The sequence below is a fragment of the Phyllobates terribilis genome, unplaced genomic scaffold (genome assembly GCF_046119375.1).
Source record: "Phyllobates terribilis strain yellow unplaced genomic scaffold, ASM4611937v1 Scaffold_1__5_contigs__length_1240528914, whole genome shotgun sequence".
NCBI classification, from domain to species: Eukaryota; Metazoa; Chordata; class Amphibia; order Anura; family Dendrobatidae; genus Phyllobates; species Phyllobates terribilis.
This window is the reverse complement of record NW_027362761.1, coordinates 366,238,409-366,261,670: the sequence shown is the minus strand read 5'-3', so window position 1 is coordinate 366,261,670 and position 23,262 is coordinate 366,238,409. Positions and strand designations below refer to the sequence as shown.

Genomic DNA, 23,262 nt, shown 5'->3' with positions numbered 1-23,262 from the left:
CTCTATTCACTTCTTGATGTCCACTGTCCTGGCCTGGGATTCTCTGTTCTGGAGAAGGGAGAGCAGGATGTCATAAATAATGAGAATACTTGTTAATAAAGGGCAGCTGAACTTTTGCATAGAACTTATATAAAGACATAACACAGGCCAAATAAGTGACTGTACTTTCCAGCTCCTTACATGTACAGGAGGAAAGTAGTTTACTGGTGGGTTATTGGAGAGACTTAAGGGGGCGGCTCTATGCTTTTCATTTCAAGTGCAGGGGGGGTCATATAATGTTGTCTGTCTCTATAGGGACTGTAAATATGTCTGTAGTGTATGCCTGTCATAAACCAGTGTTTTGTTTCTGCGTGAGCCCGGGCTGGAGTCACATCATCATTATGGCTTTTTGAGATAATTTTTAAATAATTGTCTCTTTATTTTGTATTTGATTAAATTGAAATTCTCTAAAGCTATTAGTAGTATTAGGAGTTTTCCTTTTAGCTACAGGCATTATCCAATAATGGCACTGAGCTCTGTAACCTGATGACTGGTTCACTTTAAGCCCAGGCTTCAAGTTGCCCTTCCAGAGAATCTGTTGATACGTGCCGCCTAAACCGTGGGTCCAATCCGTGGGCAGCATGTATCAGCCACTGGCAGTACGATCACAGCCATGTATGCTTGTCTCTGAAACGCCGCACCTCAGTCTTATAGGCGCCTCCATGGCGGCTTCTCTCCGCCCACTGACGGTGACTGACAAGCCTCGGCCTATACACACCTGGGCAGAGACTTGGTGAACGGGGGAAGCCGCCAGGGACCCGCTGGTTGGTAGATTTTAACACTTCAGAAACTGTGACTATGCAGTTGTCAAGCAGGGCAGCTATGATTGACAGATGCCCCTCCCCCACTGCACTGTTCACTGTGTATAGGAGTGGTGGTTGCATGTGGTTTCTACCACTCCATTCGCACAGGGGACTTTGTGGGGGTCCCAGGATTTAGCGGTAGCAGTTATACACTTGTTTTCTATCTGGTGGATAGGCGTTATCTTGTTTATGGGACATCTCCTTTAATAGCCGTAGAACCGCCAAGCTCAGTGATTGTCTGCAGCTCTGTTAATGTGACTTTAGAACGCCAGACAAACAATGGAGAATGGGGCAGCAGCAGAGACACGGGAAGGGTAACTAAAGTATAGGTTTTTGTTTTTACAAAAAGCAGTTCTTGCGTACAAAAGTTTACCAAAACGCGTTAGGCGTTTTTTTTTCTTTGCTGTCAAGAATCATGTGTACATCCTTTATATATTAAACATATACATTACAGACATAACCGACATTTATGTCATCATTCTACTATTAGTTGCAGTGCTGTATGAAGGTCACAGCAGTGCAAAGTTGTGTTATGAATGACATTTTTTCATAATACGTGTTTTGTATGTTTTCTAATGTATGTTTTCTCTTCTCCATTTTGATTATTTTTTGCATTTTAGAGGATCTTTGAAAACGTTCATTCACACTGTACACTTGCTACAGAAACAGACTGATCTAGGATCCCTGCCGGTGGCAGATGTATTGTATAGGTGAGTACAACTGATGTATATCTTTTTATCTGAGAGTCTGTTAATTTGACATTCACACAGGCACCAGATTCTTGCATTAAAACAATGTAACGTTTGTTTTTCACTGGTTGCATAGCAACAAAACCATAAACATAAACCCCAGCCTTGTCCAGGCGCTAACTAAACCATATAGACCCTGTCTACTCAGACGCTTCTGAGCTAGTCTGTCCAGTCAACCAAAACAGGTATGGTCCATAGCAACCAGTGATACTTGCAGTTTGGTGCACATGGCCTGTGCAGTCTCTTGGAGAGATTCTGGCTTGTCCCTCTCTTCAGCTCCAACACAAATACATTCTGGTCAGCTTCCCTGAGCTGACTGACTGGAGAACAGCTAGCCTGGTTATATTCAGGGCTAGCCAGGTAATCTGATCAGGACCTGTAGTGCTAGGATTTAACCCTAGCTTATCTGACTTTGCTACATAACAACCCCTGCCCAAAGCCGGGGGCTGGCACCATGTGCCAATACACACAGCCTACAGTGCTTTAAATTGACTCAAACGTGAGGCTAAAGGCTTGGAGACATGAGGGTGACCTTGTGACTGCAAGAAACTACCCCTATTTTTGGGTTCCGATTTTCGGTTGTGCTGAATTTTGGAAGGTAGCAAAGTTCCTGCCATTGATACCAGCAAGGTTGACTTCTGACGTGGCCAACCAGCAAGGAGTTTAGAGCGGGTCCCTATCCTTCCAGGGTTTTAGTAAGTTGCCATAATATATGGGAAAGGCCTTCCTTTTCCCTGGTCGGTGTACTTTATAGTTGACCTTGCTCACCTTTTCCACCACCCTATAGGGTCCCTGCCACTGGGTAAGGAACTTGCTCTCCCCTGTGGACCCTAACACAAGTACCCGAACCCCCAGGCTTAAATTGTCTCATTCGAGCTGACCGATAATACACCCTGGACTTTTCCTCTTGGGCCTTGAGGAGGTGCTCTTTTCCCTGTTCCTTCACTTTGTTCCCATGACAGGCAGTAGGTAGCGTTCACACAGGCACTGAATTTTTGCATTATAACAATGTGACCTTTATTTTTCACTGGTTGCACAGTACCAAACAAAACCATAGACATAAACCCTATCCTTATCCAGTCAAGAAACAGAAAGATTGTGCTGAGTTTTCTGACAAGTCTTTTACCTTACCCAAGAGATGGATTCACAGCTACACTGCTCAGTACAGCTATATAATTACCTCCCATGTTGCTGCACCTTCTCTCCTTGTGCTAAAAAAAGAAATGAAGAGCAGGAATCTCTCCCTAGTGCAATGTGTGTATGGGAGACATCACTTCCAGCTAGCCTTTTCCCACAAGCTCAGGGTCAATTGCCAATTAAAGCTCGATCATACAGAAGGGAAAACAAGTGAAAACACAGGATACAAGTTATATAATGGCCTGAAATAGTGTTCTTCCTCAAGTACACACAAAGGACAGTTTATTCTGAATAGTTGCAAAAAGTACAGTTGTGTCATTCAGTGCAATAGCTGTCACTTGTTCTGTCCTATGGCCCGCATATTCTTGCCATTGTTTTAGCTCTCTTCTTTCCACAGACTTGATTTAGAATGATTGCTGAAAGCATTGGCTACATTTCTTATACATGGTTAGAGCAAAACCTCTTGTATGATGAACAGAAATAACCCACAGTGTCATACTTTTAGTCTTTCTGCAATTTGGAAAGGTTTGACAACCCTGCCGAGCACAGTACATAATACTGTGCTTTACCATAAAGGAGCTCAGTATTTTACTTACTTAGCTATTTTACTTGATTTTCCTGAGATAAACAATCTTGGTATCTTTAGCTCGAGAACCCTTCTAACAGTCATTGGATGGAAACATTCTTATTTATTTCCAAAGGTAAAAGTCCTCTGTAGAGCAAGAACAGCGACCAAATGTCTCTTGTCCTGGACTTAATACTGATGGCTTTTTATCTGGCCATACACCTAACTGGGTATTCCTAAGGTATAAATGACGGCTTATTTATTGCTCCATACAAGTAAAATCAATATGTATTACAAATGTATTCAAGTTTCTAAAATGACCGTTTTTGTGGAGAGGCCCTCCAAATGCCAGAAGAAATATAGATGTTGTCATCTGGCTACTACTGGACATGTCCATCCCATAATTCTGTGCTGTGCAGGTCGGGCAGACGCATGTGATCACAGTAGGTCGCCTTGTGCAGCCCATCCAATGTGTTGGCTGCTCTTCCTCCTTTTGCATCTCTTCGGCTGTACAGAAGAACAACTGAATCCCCAATGAAATGTATATAAAAGGGTGAAATGTCCATAGTGCAGCCGTGTCTGCAGAGCACATGATGGTAATGCACAGGAGGTCCTTCTGGGAACTGAACTTTCCCAGGTAAAAGAGTGATAATGGTGGCTGAGCAGCAGGACCGCCCTGTTTACTCAGTGAAGAAGCCTACAACAGGGGAAACTTTCCAAATATACAGACCGAAGAGCCTTAAAGGGAACCGGTCAGCTGATACATGCTGCCCAAACCGTGGGCACTAGCTGTCCTATCCCAGCCATGTACGTTTGTCTCTGAAACGCTTCGCGGGTGACTAGTTGTATAGGCAGGTCCCCGACGGCTTCTGCTTATACGGGCACACAGGCAGAGGCTTGCCAGTCACTGTCGGCGAGTGGGGAGAAACCGTCGGGGATCTTCATATACGACTAGTCACCCGCACAGCTTGGACCCTGACGGCTATTACAAGTATGTTTTTCTCTGAAATGCCGCAGCATTTCAGAGACAAAAGTACATGGCATGGTTCTGCAAACCTGTACTGCCAGTGGCAGATATATGCTGCCCACAGTCTTGGCACCATGTATCAGCTGACAGGTTCGCTTTAATAAGTCTGTTTATTTTTTTTACTCACTTGTATAGTACCATTAATTCTGCAGTGGTTAATGGACATCATCATCACTGTCCCCATTGGGGCTCACAATTTGCATTCCCTATCAGTATGTCTTTGGAGTGTGAGAGACACGGGGAGAACATACATACTCCTTGCAGATGTTGTCCCTGGTGGGATTTGAACCCAGGACCCCAGTGCAACCACTGAGCCACCATGCCACCCAGTTATACGGGCATGTGGCGGTTTCCTCTCATACAGTAGATTGTGGATTAATCCCAGTTGTCAGTTGTATGAGCATTTATCTGACAACCATCTCCCTCACCCTTCCCTATAAACTCCACAAAGTTTGCTTAGCCTGCTGTTCCCTGTGCCACCTGATGTCTGATAGCAGCACGAAGCAGGAAAAAAAATAAAACGGGGGTTCTGCAGTCCTACACCAGCTCTGTACTCCCCTTCATTCTCAGGATTGGTGGTTGTCTTACAAGTTGCCATTTGCTGGCAGATGGAAAAACTGGATTTTAAAAATAGGATCTGAAAAGCAAAGTATAGTAGCACATTTTAGCTTTCATTATACAGTAAAAATCTTCTGTCTCATAAGACTCATAAGTCATAAGAAAACAAAAGCCTTTTATCCTGTCTTCCCGTAGTGCTTTTTTTCCCTCCAGTAATTCACTGTAACAGCCATCACTCATCCCGATCAGGTCTTTGATGCGCTGAATCCTGTTTTTACTGTTTGATACATTTTATACCAATCTCACCAGCCCAAGACAAATATTGATTCTTTATTTTGCCATTTGTTTAATGTTAGAGGCAGCATCCTAATACACTCGGGCAATAAAAGCATTATTAAGAAGTACATGCATCGCATGGCCATAGCACAGCTTGTGTTCTGCCGCGATGAATTATGAATGCTCGCTCATCTAGCGCGGCTTACCTTCTTCTCACTTTTCTTCTTTGTGCTTTTTTGATTTATTCATTTTCAACTTCCATCTTGTCTAGCAAACTGCAGACAGACCGTGCTGGTAAGCTTGTTCTGCCTTTCATTTTCCTAAGGTTGCTGCTTCTGGAAGGAGGGCCGGGGTCTCCCTCTTGTTTACTAGGAAGTAAGCACATTGTATCCTGGGGTTTTGAGGATATGCTTCCAGCTCCTGATGGGACCAGTGGCTCAAACAATGAAAACAAAGGTAAATGATCACGGCTAACAATATAGGATGAAATCACTTCAGGAGTGTACTAGAAATACATTTGCTTTAATAATAATAATTTTTCTTTCTATAGCGCCAACATATTCTGCAGCACTTTACATTTTAGAGGGGACTTGTACAGACAAGAAGACATTACAGAATTACAATAATCACATAAATCAACAGATACCAGTAGGAGTGAGGGTCCTGCTCGCAAGCTTACAATCTAATTTGCTTTTTTGTGGGCAGCTTTACAATTAGATGAATAACCCATTTTAACAGGCAATTGTCAGTCTAAGCCAAAGTATTATGGAAGTTCCCTAGTGAAACAAAAATAAGTAATAAGAAAATAACAATGAAAAAAGGTTCATTTTAAAATGGATTCTAAGTAAAATTTATGCTGCAGAAAACAGGTTTTCTTCTCATTCTCCCCGAAAAGGGATAATATAAGTTTATCAAAAAGATCTAAAAAAGAGCAAAAAAAACAAAAAGAAGTCCTCAAACAGTTATGTCAGTACACAAAATAATGATTTCTGTAATCCAAGAATAAAAAAAATATATAACATGCTGTGATTATGCCTGCATAGTTCCAAGCACAAAATCCGCTCATCTGTATGCAAAATCTTAAACCTATGAAATAAACGTTTTTTTGTTTTCTCGGATATTTCTCTTTAGTCTTGCAGTTACAAGTTTAGTCCTGGTACACTATACATGCTTTACCCCCCAAAAATGTTGCCACCGCTGTTTACAATCTGTTGGATATTGCTGTAAAGCTTAAAGGGGTTGTCCAGGGTTGAGAGCAAAGTCTGCTGTCACTCTATGAAGTTTGCCATTTGCATACCCGCAGTCACGTGAGGACTCACTCGCTTCGAAAATACCAGGGAATCATGACAGCATGCACACCATATGCTGTCACGATTCACATGCAGTGACTGCAGACTGTTTGTAAACCCCTTTAAAGGGAATGTGTCACCCCCCCTGGGCGATATCAGACCTCTACTATGGCCATACAGGGTATAGAAAAGTAAATCTATACATACCTGTATGGCCCATAGCAGAGGTTTGATTGCAGAGAATAGCACTTTAATCATTTTTTTTCCACAGGCTTGGCGTCCGGGGGACGGGAAGAAATCCCCGCCTATGCCCTTATTATTCCCCCAAAACCCTGCCTCTTTGCTTAATTATCATATTCCCCCCTCCCCTGCACGTCACAGAGCCCTGTGACATCCACTGTGCTCCCTGACTTCCGGGCATGCGCAAAGCGCTGCTCACATAGAGCGCGCTTTGCTTCATCCCGGCCCCGTCTGCCTGTGCACTGTGCTGCAGGGTTCTATTGCGCAGGCCCCAGGAAGTGACAGTAACTCCCCGGCGCCTGCGCAATAGAAACCTGCGGCGCAGAGCACAGGCAGACGGGGCCGGGATGAAGCAAAGCTTTCTGTATGTGAGCGGTGCTTTGCGCATGCCCGGAAGTAAGGGAGCACAGGGCCTGTCACAGGGCCTGTCACAGGGCCTGTCACAGGGCCTGTCACAGGGCCCTGTGACGTGCAGGGCAGGGGGGACATATGATAATTAAGCAGAGGCAGAGATTTGGGGGAATAATAAGCACATAGGCGGGGATTGCTTTGCGTCCCCCGGACGCCAAGGTCTGATATCACCCAGGGGGTGACACATTCCCTTTAAATGGAATGTCATGAGAAAATGACCTATTGTGTGAATCAGGTTTTTATTTTAGGTGTATGTATTTTTATTTACTTATTTTTTTCGATTTTCCATATCGCTATTTCTTTGTATTTAAAAACATATAGAAATGGAATATTTCAGAATTTTTTTCTTAATGGATATTAGGCCATATAATAGATTCCCGCCTCCTGTTCTGTACAGATGATTTTTCAGCATTCTCATTATCCTTACAGCCATGTACATGTAAAGAACAGGCGATAGGAGTCTAATAGGCTTAGTGGACAGAGTGGAGCTGATGTATAGGACCCGTTACAACCCATGGACTGGTGTGCAGCTGTTTCTGGAAGACGGCCTTCATGCTTTTCTGATCTGGGAAAAAAAACATTTAAAGCTCAGTCTCCAGTACATAGTGCATTATGTTCAATTCCTTAATTATGTTTAAAATTCACCCAATTGCTCCTGATCTTGGGTAGAGTGATCTGCTAATGTTGTAGTTGCCCATAACAGATCAAGAGGCCTTTGGCAAATAGCCATATTGTACACTGGTATAAACAGTTATGAAGCTATAAGAAACAGTGAGTACAGTCCATTCCCGTGCAATCCCTCTACCGACTGTGGGTGCTGATATTTTAAAAGCACATGGTTGAAAACTTACGCAAAACTCTTCCTTCTATCTGATGCTTTTTATTACAGATGCAGACCTGGGTCGCTGCCTTGCATCTGATGGACTTTACCTATATACAACTAACTCAGTGGGAAGAGGCTTAAGTAAACTTGGCTCCGGACTACATGGCACTTTACGGTAAGTGTGTGGACGATGTGTATCTCTTACACTGCCCATGCTTCAGGGATTTCACACTACTGTTTATGGAATAACTTCTTTATAAGCTTGTAAAGTAAAACATCTCTGCTATGTGGATGGTGGCTTAGGCTGGATTGAAATAAAGTCTGTCATTGTGATGAACCTGTAGCCGCCATCTTGGTAATGATAAATCATATCCAGGGATGGCCACACTTCAGCAGCCCCCACCCTTGGGACCTTCTGTTAAAACGTCAACTAGATAGTTTCCCCCCATCCAGGCTCCTGTAAGATAAGAAGCCTACTTAACACTTGAATGCTAGGAGCTTCAAAGACTTCGAGAGGAAACACAGCCAGCAGGGGGGGGTGCTTCGTCTATCTGTACCTGACCATTTGTCCCATAGGACTAGTTTCTTTGTCTGTCACAAGCATGGAGGCATAAGATATAGAAACATGAAAAGTACACGCATGTTGCATGGGATGGGCCAATAAAAAAATATCACGGCGTCCCGGAGCCATTGCGCACACAAGCCTCCGCGGTAGACGTTTGTACGTGCTCTGGAAGCCAAGATATAGCGCGGAGCCATTCCTGAGGACCGTATGGTATCATAATTGATATCAAAAGGTCGGTTACGGCGGCCCGAATCCATGGGAACCCCTGGGGGTATCCTGAGACCATCCCAGAAGAAGTTATTGGGTTCCTTAGAATTTGGGCTTCTGATCGAAGTTAGACCTGAGGGTGGAGACTGAGTCAGCTGACCTCACCAGCAGTGGGCGGGACAGGGCAGGTAAGATAGCAGGACAGACAAGAGACAAGTCAGTTTTTGACCCAAGAGTGGTGTGCTGAACATCTGAGCACCAGCTGAGGCCACCAAGGGGAGGAGCAGTTTGACCATGCGGTGGTAGGCCTCAGCCTGTAACAAAGAACCGTGCCTGCGACCGCAGAATCCTCTCCCTGCGTCACAAGAAAATCAAGAAACCGGTAACTGATATGCTGTGGTGATTCTGTGTGTTGTATTCCATTGTTGTATAGTTTAGCCTGACCTTATACCTGTGTATATTTAGTTGTATATCGTGTATCTAGTGTATTATTATAATCAATTACCTCAAGTAATTGTGGGCCTGCCTTTTATTCTGCATAACGAACGCACGTCCGTGTGAGCTCGGCTCAAGCCAAAAACGCTACCCAGGGTTGGTTCCTGACCCGATATAGGCCCATTCACGGACTGGGCGTATATCTAAAATAGGGACTGGTGGCAGCATACCAACTGGGGATTGGGGAAGGCTGGTAGTGACGGTCGGAGGTTCAGATATATATATTCCTGGCGCGGCCAAGGAAGATATATATACCGCCCTCACTACAGAGGGCCCCGATACCCAGTAGGTTACAGGACAGTCTCTCTGGCGACCGCTTATCCTAGGTGCAGTTCCTTGACTGACCTGAGGCTAAGAGGGCGCTAGCGAGTTGTGCTGTGTAGTGACGTTGAAGGGATAACACACTACCGTGTTCCCTGCGCTGGTTGCAGCTACCTGGCACTACTTTCTCTAGGTGCAGTACCTTGACTGACCTGAGAGGTAAGGGGGCGCCAGAGAGCTGCACCCACCGGCCGGCTTTCATCACATTGGTGGCAGCGCGGTGGGATTGCAGAATAATAGTGTTGTGGGACCCCTACTCCCAGGCACTAAAGACTGCCAGTGGTAACTTCCACTGCTGGAGTCTTAAGGTCAGCCCAACGTTAGACGGTCAGGCTAAAAGTATAACAAGGTGTGTGCAAACTCAGGGTTGCAGCGGTGTCGGTTACCAAGATGGCAGACGGCACCAGGAGCAAGACCCTGCAGGAGGCTAATGCTACGGTCCGTGTGGCAGGAGGGGAGGACATTGTTACTCATGGCGAGGAGGAGTCCAGCCCGGGCACCTCAGGGAGCCAGTCCCCAGTATACGGTCCCGCAGTGGGCTGCCCACCACCTACCCAGCCCAGCCTGTCCAGATCACAAGCCCTTTTACAAGCGGCTATGGCAAGTCTCCAGTCTCATGGCGATGCCGTCTACAAAACCCTCCTGGCAGCATCAGAGAAGGCAGCGGAGGAGGAGCGTGCAGAGCGGGCTGCGGAGCGGGCTGCGAAGCGGGCTGCGGAGCGTGAAGCTGCAGAGCGCCGGGAGGCTGCGGAGCGTGAAGCTGCAGAGCGCCGGGAGGTTGCGGAGCGTGCAGAGCGAGCTGCGGAGCGCCAGCACCAACTGGACCTGGCCCAGCGGGGGCTTCCGCTAGAGCAACCAACCCATCAGGAGACCAAGTCGTCCAAAGTCCGAGCTGAGGACTTCCCTCTACTGGAGAAGGATGGGGACCTGGACTCCTTTCTGGTGGCATTTGAACGGACCTGTCTTCAGCACCATCTGGCCCGGGATCAGTGGGCCAGATACCTGACCCCCCGTTTGAGGGGTAAGTCCCTGGATGCCTTGGGGGACTTACCTGCCGGGGAGGTACAGAACTACGACTGCATCAAGCGGGCCCTGATCCGGCAGTACAACCTCACTCCCGAGTCGTACCGCCAGAAGTTCCGGAGCCTGCTGCGTGGCCCCAAGGACACCTGGACCGATCATATGCGGGCGCTGTTGAGAGCCGCAGAGCACTGGACCTCGGGTCTAGCGCTTACTACCCGCCAGGAGGTCCAGGAACTGTTCGTCACGGAGCAGTTCTTGTGGAACTGCCCAGAGGACCTCGACCTCCGACAGTTCCTCCGTGACCGAAAACCAACAGGGGCTTCTGCTACAGCCGCCCTGGCAGACGAGTATGCCAATAACAGGGCGCCTGAGCTGAAGAAGTCTGCCAGCAGCACCTGGAGAGGGGGTAAGCCCAGTCATGCCCCTGTTTCCCCGGCCCCTAGAACACAAGGGGTGTATCCCCCTGTTGCCCTCTCCAGGCAAGGACCAGACGTAAGACGTTGTCATCTATGCCACAAACCAGGACACTTTAGGGCTGAGTGTCCCCAGCGCCAAAAGACCCCATCCCAGTCCCAGAGAGCGCCCAATGTTTTGTGTGTGGGAGGGGGTGGTGGTAGGTCCCTGGACAACATCCAACCCGTCACCATAGGCCGTTCTGCGGTCATGGGACTGCGGGACACGGGCGCTGAACGAACACTGGTACGGCCTGAGGTGGTGTCCCCCCAGGACTTGGTACCAGGAAAGACTCTTTCCGTCTCCGGGGTTGGAGGCGTGGAGCCGGCACTTCCCGTTGCCATGGTGTATTTGGACTGGGGTGCCGGAAGGGGGATGCGGGAGGTGGGAGTAACGCCAAATATTCCCGCAAATGTTTTATTAGGGACCGACTTGGGGCGTCTAGTATCGCCGTATGTACCCTCTGAACCCCCAAGTTCGGCCCCCCAAGAGTGTATTGATTTGTCTGCTGCTAATGCCAACCATGTTGTATGTAGTGTGCGTCCTGCTGAGGAGGAGGGAGTGAAACCTGAGGGTAACACCTGCACAGACACAACACAAACAGGGTTAGTGAAAGCAGGTGGGGAGTGTGGGGATGCCCGCAGAGGTGCTCAGCCGGCGTGCCGTGACCTCTTGTCCTCCGGTGAGGGAGGGGGCGGGCAGGATTCTGTAGAGGGAAGCTCAGGGATGGAGAGGGGGGCAGCTACCGGCAGTGTAGGGCTCCCAGGGGTATCCAGGCTGCTGAGTATAGGCCCACTGCAGGGGGAGGAACAGGCCATGGGAGGTGGGGGTGTCCCAAGAGAGGAGCCGCCAGGTAAGACCCCAGGGCAGGAGTTCCCCACATCCGAGATGTCCAAAGGCCTAGGAAGCCTGCCTGATCGGGCGGCTTGGTCAGAAACAGAGGGGAAGCAGGCACTACCCACGGTCACAGCGGTCATAGCCGCTGTCACCAGGAGTGGGAGCGCCGGAGCCCAAGGAGCCTTGCAGAGGTCCGACGGCTTCCCCACTTCTGACCAAGTGTCTGCCGGGTCAGACAGCGGCCAGGTGACATGCCCGGAGGGGCTGACGGAGGATGTGGCAGTTTCGTCGATTCTGGCCACATCAAGTCAGGAATTTCAGGCTGCGTTGGAAGCAGACGACAGCCTGAAAGCTCTCAAGGAACAGGCGGCACAGCCTCCCATGGAGTCAGACTGCGAGCGTGTGGTCTGGGACCAGGGACGGCTGTACCGGGTAACGGTCCAGCAGGGTTCACCGGAGGCGTGGCCCAGGGACCGACAGTTAGTGGTACCCTATCCGTTCAGGGCGGAATTGTTGCGGATCGCACACGAGATTCCGATGGCCGGACACCTAGGGATCGCTAAAACCAAGGCCAGGATAGCTCAGCATTTCTACTGGCCTGGGATGGGAGCCGCGGTGGGTGCCTACTGCCGTTCGTGTGACACCTGTCAGAGGGTGGGGAAGGCGGGGCCGCGCCCCAAAGCCCCACTGGTAACTCTGCCAATCATCGAAGAGCCTTTCTCGAGGGTCGCTGTGGATCTTATTGGACCTCTGTCCACTCCCAGCCACTCCGGGAAATGCTTCATACTCACGGTAGTGGACTATGCCACCCGGTACCCGGAAGCGGTAGCTTTGTCGTCCATTCGGGCCGACAAGGTGGCTACCGCCTTACTGGAGATCTTCTCCAGAGTGGGTTTCCCCCAAGAAATGCTCACCGACCGAGGGACCCAGTTCATGTCGCGGCTGATGGAGTCCCTCTGTAAGCAAATGCAGGTGCAACATCTGGTGGCCAGCCCGTATCACCCACAGACTAATGGCCTGTGTGAGCGGTTCAATGGCACCTTAAAGCAGATGCTTAAGATGTTGGTCGACTCCCACGGGAGAGACTGGGAGCGTTACCTCCCACACCTCCTATTTGCTTACCGGGAGGTTCCGCAGGCCTCAACGGGGTTCTCCCCCTTTGAGCTCCTGTACGGGCGACGGGTACGGGGCCCCCTGGCTCTGGTGAAGGAAGCATGGGAAGGGGATTTGGCCACCCCCGAGGTGTCGGTCATCGAGTATGTCGTGCGCCACCGGGACAGGATGATGGCCTTGGCAAAGCTGGGGCAGGACAATATGGCCCAGGCCCAGGCCGACCAGAAGCGGTGGTACGACCAGAATGCTTGTGAGAGGACCTACCAGGTGGGTCAAAAGGTGTGGGTACTGGTCCCCGTACCACAGAACAAGCTTCAGGCAGCCTGGGAAGGTCCCTACTTCGTGCACCAGAAACTCAATGCCGTCACCTATCTGGTCACCCTGGATCACGCCCGTGGAAGGAGGAAGGCCTTCCACGTGAACATGATGAAGGCTCATCATGAGCGGGAAGCGACTGCCCACCCAGTGTGCAACCTTCCCGAGGAAGGAGAGGTAGAAACCCTCCTGGATCTGCTCACCCAAGCCAAGGCGGGTGGGTCCATCGAGGATGTGGGGGTTGGCCACCAGCTCACGGAGGACCAACGGTCCCAGCTGGGGACCACCCTGCACCCCTTCCGGGGGCTGTTCAGCAGTCTGCCCGGAAGGACTGAGATGGCTGTCCACGACGTGGACACTGGCGATCACCCGCCGATCCGGCGTTCAGCATATCGGGTCTCTTTCGAGGTGCAGGGAAACATGCGCCAAGAGATAGACGAGATGCTGAAGCTGGGGGTGATCCAGGCATCCAGCAGCGCGTGGGCCTCGCCTGTAGTCCTCGTACCAAAGAAGGACCGAACTACACGGTTCTGCGTGGACTACCGGGGGCTCAACGCTGTAACGGCCACCGATGCGTTCCCCATACCACGCATCGATGACCTGCTCGATCGGATGGCCGGGGCTAAGTACCTGACCATCATGGATCTGAGCCGGGGGTACTGGCAGATTCCTCTGACCCCCGCGGCAAGGGAACGCTCTGCCTTTATCACCCCTTTTGGACTGTACGAGTCCACAGTGATGCCATTCGGCATGAAGAATGCCCCTGCCACTTTTCAGCGGATGGTCAATACGCTGCTTGAGGGACTTGAAGGGTACGCGGCTGCGTACTTGGACGATATTGCAGTCTTCAGTCCCACTTGGGAGGATCACCTAGAGCACCTGCGGCAGGTGCTCGGTCGGATCCACCGGGCAGGCTTGACCATCAAGCCGGAAAAGTGCCAGCTGGGCATGAGTGAGGTCCTCTACCTGGGTCACCGGGTAGGCGGGGGGGTTCTGAAGCCAGAACCTGGGAAAGTGGATGCCATCGCATCCTGGCCCACTCCTAGGACCAAAAAGCAGGTGATGTCCTTCTTGGGGACCGCCGGGTACTATAGGAGGTTCGTCCCACACTATAGCACCCTGGCCAAGCCCCTGACGGACCTCACCAAGAAGAAGCTGCCCGTCGCAGTCGACTGGACAGTCGCCTGCGAGACAGCTTTCGGGGCACTCAAGGCCGCCCTAAGTAGCTCCCCTGTACTGCAAGCTGCCGACTTCGACCGGCCGTTTGTGGTACAGACCGACGCCAGTGACTTTGGCCTCGGTGCTGTGCTAAGTCAGGTCAACACGACAGGCCAGGAACATCCTGTCTTGTACCTGAGCAGGAAGCTACTGCCCCGGGAGGTGGCTTACTCCACGGTGGAAAAAGAATGCCTGGCAATTGTATGGGCCCTGCAGCGTCTGCAGCCCTACTTGTACGGGAGCCATTTCACCGTGGAGACGGACCACAACCCCCTCAGCTGGTTACACACGGTCTCTGGGTCGAATGGCAGGTTGCTACGCTGGAGCCTCGCTCTCCAGCAGTACCACTTCTCCCTTCGCCACAGAAGAGGCCGTGACCACGGTAACGCTGACGGGTTATCCCGGCAAGGGGAGAGTGCAGAAGGACGCACGGGGGAACACAGGAATGTGCTACCCCCTCGCGCCCTCGTATAGGGGGAGGTGTGATGAACCTGTAGCCGCCATCTTGGTAATGATAAATCATATCCAGGGATGGCCACACTTCAGCAGCCCCCACCCTTGGGACCTTCTGTTAAAACGTCAACTAGATAGTTTCCCCCCATCCAGGCTCCTGTAAGATAAGAAGCCTACTTAACACTTGAATGCTAGGAGCTTCAAAGACTTCGAGAGGAAACACAGCCAGCAGGGGGGGGTGCTTCGTCTATCTGTACCTGACCATTTGTCCCATAGGACTAGTTTCTTTGTCTGTCACAAGCATGGAGGCATAAGATATAGAAACATGAAAAGTACACGCATGTTGCATGGGATGGGCCAATAAAAAAATATCACGGCGTCCCGGAGCCATTGCGCACACAAGCCTCCGCGGTAGACGTTTGTACGTGCTCTGGAAGCCAAGATATAGCGCGGAGCCATTCCTGAGGACCGTATGGTATCATAATTGATATCAAAAGGTCGGTTACGGCGGCCCGAATCCATGGGAACCCCTGGGGGTATCCTGAGACCATCCCAGAAGAAGTTATTGGGTTCCTTAGAATTTGGGCTTCTGATCGAAGTTAGACCTGAGGGTGGAGACTGAGTCAGCTGACCTCACCAGCAGTGGGCGGGACAGGGCAGGTAAGATAGCAGGACAGACAAGAGACAAGTCAGTTTTTGACCCAAGAGTGGTGTGCTGAACATCTGAGCACCAGCTGAGGCCACCAAGGGGAGGAGCAGTTTGACCATGCGGTGGTAGGCCTCAGCCTGTAACAAAGAACCGTGCCTGCGACCGCAGAATCCTCTCCCTGCGTCACAAGAAAATCAAGAAACCGGTAACTGATATGCTGTGGTGATTCTGTGTGTTGTATTCCATTGTTGTATAGTTTAGCCTGACCTTATACCTGTGTATATTTAGTTGTATATCGTGTATCTAGTGTATTATTATAATCAATTACCTCAAGTAATTGTGGGCCTGCCTTTTATTCTGCATAACGAACGCACGTCCGTGTGAGCTCGGCTCAAGCCAAAAACGCTACCCAGGGTTGGTTCCTGACCCGATATAGGCCCATTCACGGACTGGGCGTATATCTAAAATAGGGACTGGTGGCAGCATACCAACTGGGGATTGGGGAAGGCTGGTAGTGACGGTCGGAGGTTCAGATATATATATTCCTGGCGCGGCCAAGGAAGATATATATACCGCCCTCACTACAGAGGGCCCCGATACCCAGTAGGTTACAGGACAGTCTCTCTGGCGACCGCTTATCCTAGGTGCAGTTCCTTGACTGACCTGAGGCTAAGAGGGCGCTAGCGAGTTGTGCTGTGTAGTGACGTTGAAGGGATAACACACTACCGTGTTCCCTGCGCTGGTTGCAGCTACCTGGCACTACTTTCTCTAGGTGCAGTACCTTGACTGACCTGAGAGGTAAGGGGGCGCCAGAGAGCTGCACCCACCGGCCGGCTTTCATCACAGTCATCCCCAATCTTGGTTGCACTAGGGGCTTCCGTCTGAATGACTTTATTTGAGGTTTCAGCCAGACAATCGTTTGGTAGACTTGTCAACCGTGTCTGGCATAAGAGATGGACATCACTGTGAAGAAATGTTTTGAATTCAGATTACATAATTGAAATCAATGACTCAGTCAAGGCCTCTGTTTGTTTGTTTTTTGGGGGGAGGGGAGTGATTTGGGCGGAGGCTCCCGACTGAGCCATGGGCGGAGGCTCCCGACTGAGCCATGGGCGGAGGCTCCCGACTGAGCCATGGGCGGAGGCTCCCGACTGAGCCATGGGCAGAAACACAGATGTGGTCTGAATCCTACCTTTAGGTTTTTATAATCATTAGCAACTTTTCAGCAACAGGACCCGACCATGACTGCCGAAAAACGTCTTGGCAGATCACTTTTTTGGCAGGTATCTGCTTTTCATTATTTGCATCAGGAAAAGGTGCTGACTGTCAGCAGATGATGGTGTGAATAGACATATTTGGCCATCCTTTAGCTCTACTGCATGGTCAAGCTGAGAGTAGGGTATGCCCCCATTTCTGAACGCTGTAAAATTGAAATCTAGAGGTTTCCAGTTTTGTCAGACCTCTTACAAATGTCAGAAATCGTCCATGGCTTTTTACTTATAGCGAAGCATTGTGGTTTTATGACAGTCATGGTTGCCATAACCTATGGTGAATTGCAAATAGTTGGCGTTAGTTCCCTTAGTTCACTGTTCAGTCTGTAAATGGGAAAATACAAAGAACCTGGATTCCTACCTAAGTTAATTTCCAATAAAAACTAAAAGTAAAGAAAATAAAAGTAATAGAATTCATTGGATGTACTCAATATATTAATTTTCAGGGGGTTTGTCTACTGTCGAAATGAGGAGCTGGAAGCCGGCTGGATTGCGTATGGAAGTGGAAAGCTGCTGCACCGACCAGCGTCTTTTGACAACAAGCCTCATTTTCTTTTCCAAATAATTGATCAGTTCACACTACAGGTAACTCTGAAACCCAGAAAGCACCGCTTTGTCTTGTCCTTTTGTACACTTTGTCATAAGTGTAAAAACTCTCTTGTCAGAACTGTCTCATAGCAGAAGATATAGTAGAATAATCTTTAAAAAAAATCCTGTTTAGTATGGTGAAAATATGGTTATGGATAAAGTCAGTTCTCATTTCAAGAATAAAGTTATGGGGTAGGTTGAAATCTTTATGGGCTGCCCCACCGGCACGTTCCAGGCTGTTATATGGGAGGCTGTACGTTACGTCTTATCTAATTCCTATTTACTGACTCACTGTAGTTTACCATTAACAACCGAGACACCAGCTGATTTACAGTGAGCCGTCTTGGCTCATGAACCTTTGCTCTTGCATTTTTATGGAGCAGGTTTATCTCACAGACCATCGACCAACAGATAAAAGAAGTTTTCATTGTAACTTGGTTCATGGGCCCTGTAAGTAAAGCTACTCTGGCAATCCAGTTTATAGTGGAAAATTAAATTGTATGTATTAATGACTTTTTATGTACAGACTATGTAAAATAAAAAATAAAAAACTGTCCTACTAAAAACCATCCCGACCAATCTGCTCTAACCATTTACCCTATATCACTAATATGTATGATTGTAAGATATTAGTGAATGCAGACATAAAGCCTGTTTTAGGATAATGCCATATTCCTACCTAAAAGGCTAGGATTTAAAAAAATACTATTTTTACAGACCAATTATTATCTACAAAATTTAGTTCAATACCTTGTAAAGATGCAAAGTTTTGCTCTGCATTGCTTCATTGCTGAGATTTTCACATTTTATTTTTGGAGCGCAGTATGAGAAAACTCTGCTTGTAGTTCAACTGGGTTGTGCTGTTCCCCCAGAGATGATAATTATTCGCCTGCTTGGTTTGCATCTTAGAAAAATAAGTTCTGCATTTGTTTGTTACCTGCTTAATGTATTATCTTACTAAGTTGCCATCTGCTGGCCTGCATTTGTTTACTGCTTGCTATTGTTCGTTCCAATTAAGTTGGTTCAAACTGGGTGTGGTTTTGCATGGCAGTTGGTGGGTCACTTGCTATAGGCAGCCATTTTATAGCCAGAGTTTGTGAGACAGGGTTCACTTGCTGGGCTTGTGAAGTTATCAATTTCTGACCAGCAGCAACCGACGACAGCAGCCTCAGAGAAAGTTACAGTATTGTACCGACAATTATTACTTCTGTATCAGAGTTTAAATAAACAAAGTCTTGAATTTCACCCATGCTGTGGTTCTACATTCGAGTCTACGGGCGCTGAGTCTGCCCTGGTCCTGTCTGCTCCTCATATTGGATACGGAGGTAGGAAAAAAAAATCTCACAGCACCTTATCAGTCAGGTACACCTCCATTCGCCTTATGTGGAGGCAGGACATGGGCATTTCATCAAAGTCTTCTCTGGAGGCGTATGCTTTTACTCCTCCCTCCCAGACTCTGACAACGACTGCTCAGCAACTGATCTATGAGGTTCAGGCGCTGCTATCTCGGAGGTAGGTGTAAAATACACGCCCCCAGAGGAACCTCTGAAGAAACACCCAGTTGCACTACAAGCAGAGATTTCACATACTGTGCTTTAAAAGCAATAAATGTGAATAGCTCTACAATGGAGCGATGCAGGATAAGATGGAAAAAAGCTGCAAAACCAGCAGAGCTCAGGGATCTTTACAAGGAATTTAACTTAATTTTCTTGCGCAAGTTACAGATCATCTTCAATGTATCGCCTAAACACGTTAAATCAGACAAATTTCTGATTGCCTACTTTTGCCCTTCAACAATTACAGAGCAGCATGAATGGATTCATGGGTTTTACATTAACTCTCTCCTTTGTCATGCTATTACTGGTTTACCAGAGCTCCTGTTTAGAAAAGCATACAGTCTGCATTGCGCTATGCCTTTAAGCCCAAAAATGCTGAGTCTTCTGTTGCTTCAGCAGTTTAAAATTAACTTTTTGCTGAACCATGAAGCAATTTGATATGCCAGCTAAAGAACTACCCGGGTATTGTCATAAGAAAGCACAATATAATAATAGCCACCCTTACAAAAGCACATTACAATGCACTATTGTATGTCTCCTCACACACTGGTGGATGCATCTTAAAGGAGAACGCTGACATGGCTGTCCTGGACTGGGGCTTTACTAGGAAAAGTGTGAATAGAGGAAGAGATGAAAAAGGATGACCTTAAAATAAGAAAAATGCTTTGATAAAAAATGTTTTCAAGTACATAGAGACTGGTATACACCAGGGGTCCTAATCCCTCATTCTTCCTCACTTCGGTTGGGAATGAATGGAGCAGTTTAGTCACGCAATATTTATCTGTGCCTAATGGTAAATGTGTTCTTTTTTTCTGTAGATCTCTCAGATAATCACCATGCCAGCCAATCATTTTCCTGTTGGGAGCAACATGACGACTGTCCACCTATGCTCTGATGGCTCTTATTTCTACTGGATCTGGTCTCCAGCCAGCCTAAACGAGAAGACTCCAAAGGGCCACTCCGTTTTCATGGACATCTTTGAACTAAATGTGAGACCCTTGATGACATTTAACAAGTTTGTTTTCTCTGTGTAGTATATTTAGCCCCTTAGTGACCACTAGGTGTCTTTTTATTGACCTGCGATATAAGAGACTAGCGTTCTCGAACAGGTGACAATAGTGTAGCTGTCGGCTCTACACTATAGGTGACAACTTGCTGCATCAGCCATGATCAGTGTTGGCACCAACCATGGACTTTTAACCCCTTAGATTCTGCTGTCAATAGTGACTACAGAATCTAAATAGTTAACAGTGTGGGGGCTCCCTCTTTAACCTCATCGGCACCCTGAGATCTTGCTTGTATGGTCCTGATGTTTGCCTTGGCAGGTAAAGGCCAAATGACAGCCTTAGAGTCTGCTGGTTATAGCGGCCTGTTCAGAAGTTATCAAAATTTAGGTGGTAAAAATAAACTTTTTCATTCCTGTCATGCCACTTTGCATTACTTCCTGAAAAGAACCAGAAGGGTTAATGAACTACCAGAAAGCACTTTTAAATACGTTGCGGGTTGCAGTTTTTAAAATGGTATGACTTTTAGGTGGTTTCCAACATATAGGACCCCCAAAATCACTTCAAAACTGAACAAGTCCCTATAAAAATAAGTTTTGTAAATTTCCTGGAAAAAATGAAAAAATACTGTTACATTTTTAAACCTTCTAAAATGCTAACAAAATAAAACAACACGTTACAAATGGTGCTGATGTAAAGCGGACATGAGGGAAATGTTATTTATTAATTTTTTTGTGTGGTATGACTATTGAGATTATAGGGATAGTCATTCAAAGTTTGAAAATTGCAATTTTTGTCAAATTTCTGATATTTTTTTATAAATAAACGCAAAACATATCAACCTAAATTTACCATTATTATAAAGTAGCATGTGTCACAAAAAACAGTTTCCCAATCAATGGGATTTGTTGAAACGTGACAATGAAATGACAATGGTCAGATTTAAAAAAATTGGTCCGGTCACTAAGGGGTTAGATGTTGTCACCAATATGCGTATATTTCTTATGGTTGTACTGATGAAATACGTAATTACATCAACATTTGAGCTCTGACGTTGAAGTAGTTTATTTATACTGGGGTTTATATCCACTGCAGATTTGATCGTTTTAACCAGAAAAACAATGCCAGCATGCTTCACTATTTTTTTTTCCTGTACTGTAGAATGATAGACACCCTACAGTGACCCAGTAAACCCCATTTTTATTCTTTGGGGTCCATCTGGCACCCTTTAGTAGAAAAAAAATATATATTGTTTTTGTTTGACAGAGTATCAGGAAACATTTGTAAAATTTCTAAGAAAATAATATTGTTTAATAATGTTATTTGTAGTTGTTTTTTAGTTATAATAGCAGTACTTATGATAAAACAGAAGCAGAGTCCACTGCACAGAGGGAGATGTCAGCTATATTGCATGGTTGCCATCTGCAGCTAACAGTAGTGATCTGTGTGCTCACCGATTTCTGCCGTCCACCTCTTAAATGCTGCTGTCAATCACTGATAGCTGCATTTAAGCCCTGTGATCCAGCCTGGATGTTAGTTTTGACACCTATCGGCCCTCTGTGGTGCCATCACTTTTTCACACAGGGCCCTGTAGGTTTGGATTTCTTTTTCCCTTAATAATAAAGACCTTCATTTAAAAACTGCATGTTGTGTTTATTTGTGTTATCTTTGTCTCATAATTAAATTTGTTTTGTGATCTGAAACATTTAAGTGTGAAAAACATGGAAAATAATAAGGAATTCGGACGGGGGCAAACACTTTTTCACACCACTGTAGATTCTGTTACTCACTTTGTCTTTACTGTGTGTACAGAAAGATTGTAGTGCGTGGTATTTTGTACCAATCTCTTTAGGGCAGTTTCTTGGGCTTTATAAGCCAAAGAGAAAATTAATATATTTTAATACTGTTTTAGTTAATGCATCTGTGTACACTTTTTAGGTTGAAAATGGTGTTTATACAGCTAGTCCTCTTCATGAGCGTGTCATACTAATGAGAAAAGAGGGGGAGTCTGCGAAAAGTATCAATGAAATGCTGCTCAGTCGATTGTCTAGGTATAGGGCTTCTCCATCAGCTACTCTGGCTGCCCTTACGGGATCGACAATCTCCAACACACTGAAAGAGGACCAAACTGGTGAGTCTGTCCTGAGATTTCTTTTCTTGCATGCATTTTCTGTTCATGACCATCTACTACTGTTTATATTTATTCCTTAGCCCATGTAAAGAGTTTCTTGCGTTCTTTTTTTCAGTTTTTTAGTTGCGAGTAGTTGTACTTTTCACAAGAAGTGACTTAGAAGGAGTTATCCTTTGTTGGCAATGAATGCAGGAGACCAAGTGACTGCTGTAGTGGGCAGTCTTACCAGTGACTGACAGCCATCCCTGTATACATAGGCATGCATTAGTAGCTGTCAAGTACAGATTAGGATTGCCTACTGAACCTCTGAGCCAAGAACAAGCATGGATTATACTAAATTTCCCCCTACTTTAAAGCAATCTGATCAACTCTTTCTGGTCGGTAACATGTTGCTGAAAGATCAGATGGTTTGTTTAATATGTCAAGTTCCCTTTAAATCTTCTAGATTGCTGATGGGTCAGTTTTGACCTGTAAATACCGGAAGGTTGCGTTGACTTTTTGGTGAGTCTTTGTAGTGAAATAATTGCTAGCAACCATCAAATCCTTGACTTACCTGGTTAGGTCATGATCATATATATTCTTTACGAAGCTATTATGCAACCTTAACCACCCCCTTCACCAATTGGGTCAGTTAGGCACTGTTGGTCAAGGTGGTATGACAGATCTGGTGGAGCTCCACATCTTCCATTATAAGTGGAAGCTCTGATGCAAATGTGAACAGCTTCAAGGGAAAATATTTTATTGTAACTGGGATCATACTAGTGGTCTGTTGTGAAACTGTGACCTATTAATCTAACTGTAGATGCGCCTTGTTGTGTCTTGTAGCTGCAAACACAAGCTGTGGGCTTCCTCTGAAAATGTTAAGAAAGACCCCAATGTACACATGTGGAACGTACCTGGTACTTATTGTACCCCCTCCTGGAGGCTCGGGAAGTTCAGCAACAAGGTCTCTCTTTGGTGGAGCCAGCGGATTGTCATCGCTAAAAAGTACGGCATTGCATCGGTTTACTCATATTTTTTTTATTTTTTTCTTCTGTAATACTATGCTTTTCATGGACTTGTTACGGTCACTGCTAGAGAACACAGAACGAGAACATATGGTCTTACCGTACAGCACATTTCAGTGATCCAGTGGATTATTTCAGT

General features: G+C 47.0%; 1 protein-coding gene across 2 annotated transcripts in view; it reads left to right on the top strand.

Annotated features, from left to right (window-relative positions):
• Positions 1-23,262, top strand: part of HECTD4 (HECT domain E3 ubiquitin protein ligase 4) — a 214,682-nt gene that overhangs the window by 45,925 nt on the left and 145,495 nt on the right. For both annotated transcript variants that reach the window (XM_073676353.1, XM_073676352.1), the window contains exons 3-9: positions 1,463-1,552; positions 5,480-5,610; positions 7,984-8,092; positions 17,284-17,422; positions 19,800-19,970; positions 21,924-22,116; positions 22,942-23,103. In XM_073676353.1, the coding sequence (XP_073532454.1) occupies positions 1,463-1,552; positions 5,480-5,610; positions 7,984-8,092; positions 17,284-17,422; positions 19,800-19,970; positions 21,924-22,116; positions 22,942-23,103 (995 nt within the window). The remainder of the gene's footprint in view (positions 1-1,462; positions 1,553-5,479; positions 5,611-7,983; positions 8,093-17,283; positions 17,423-19,799; positions 19,971-21,923; positions 22,117-22,941; positions 23,104-23,262) is intronic.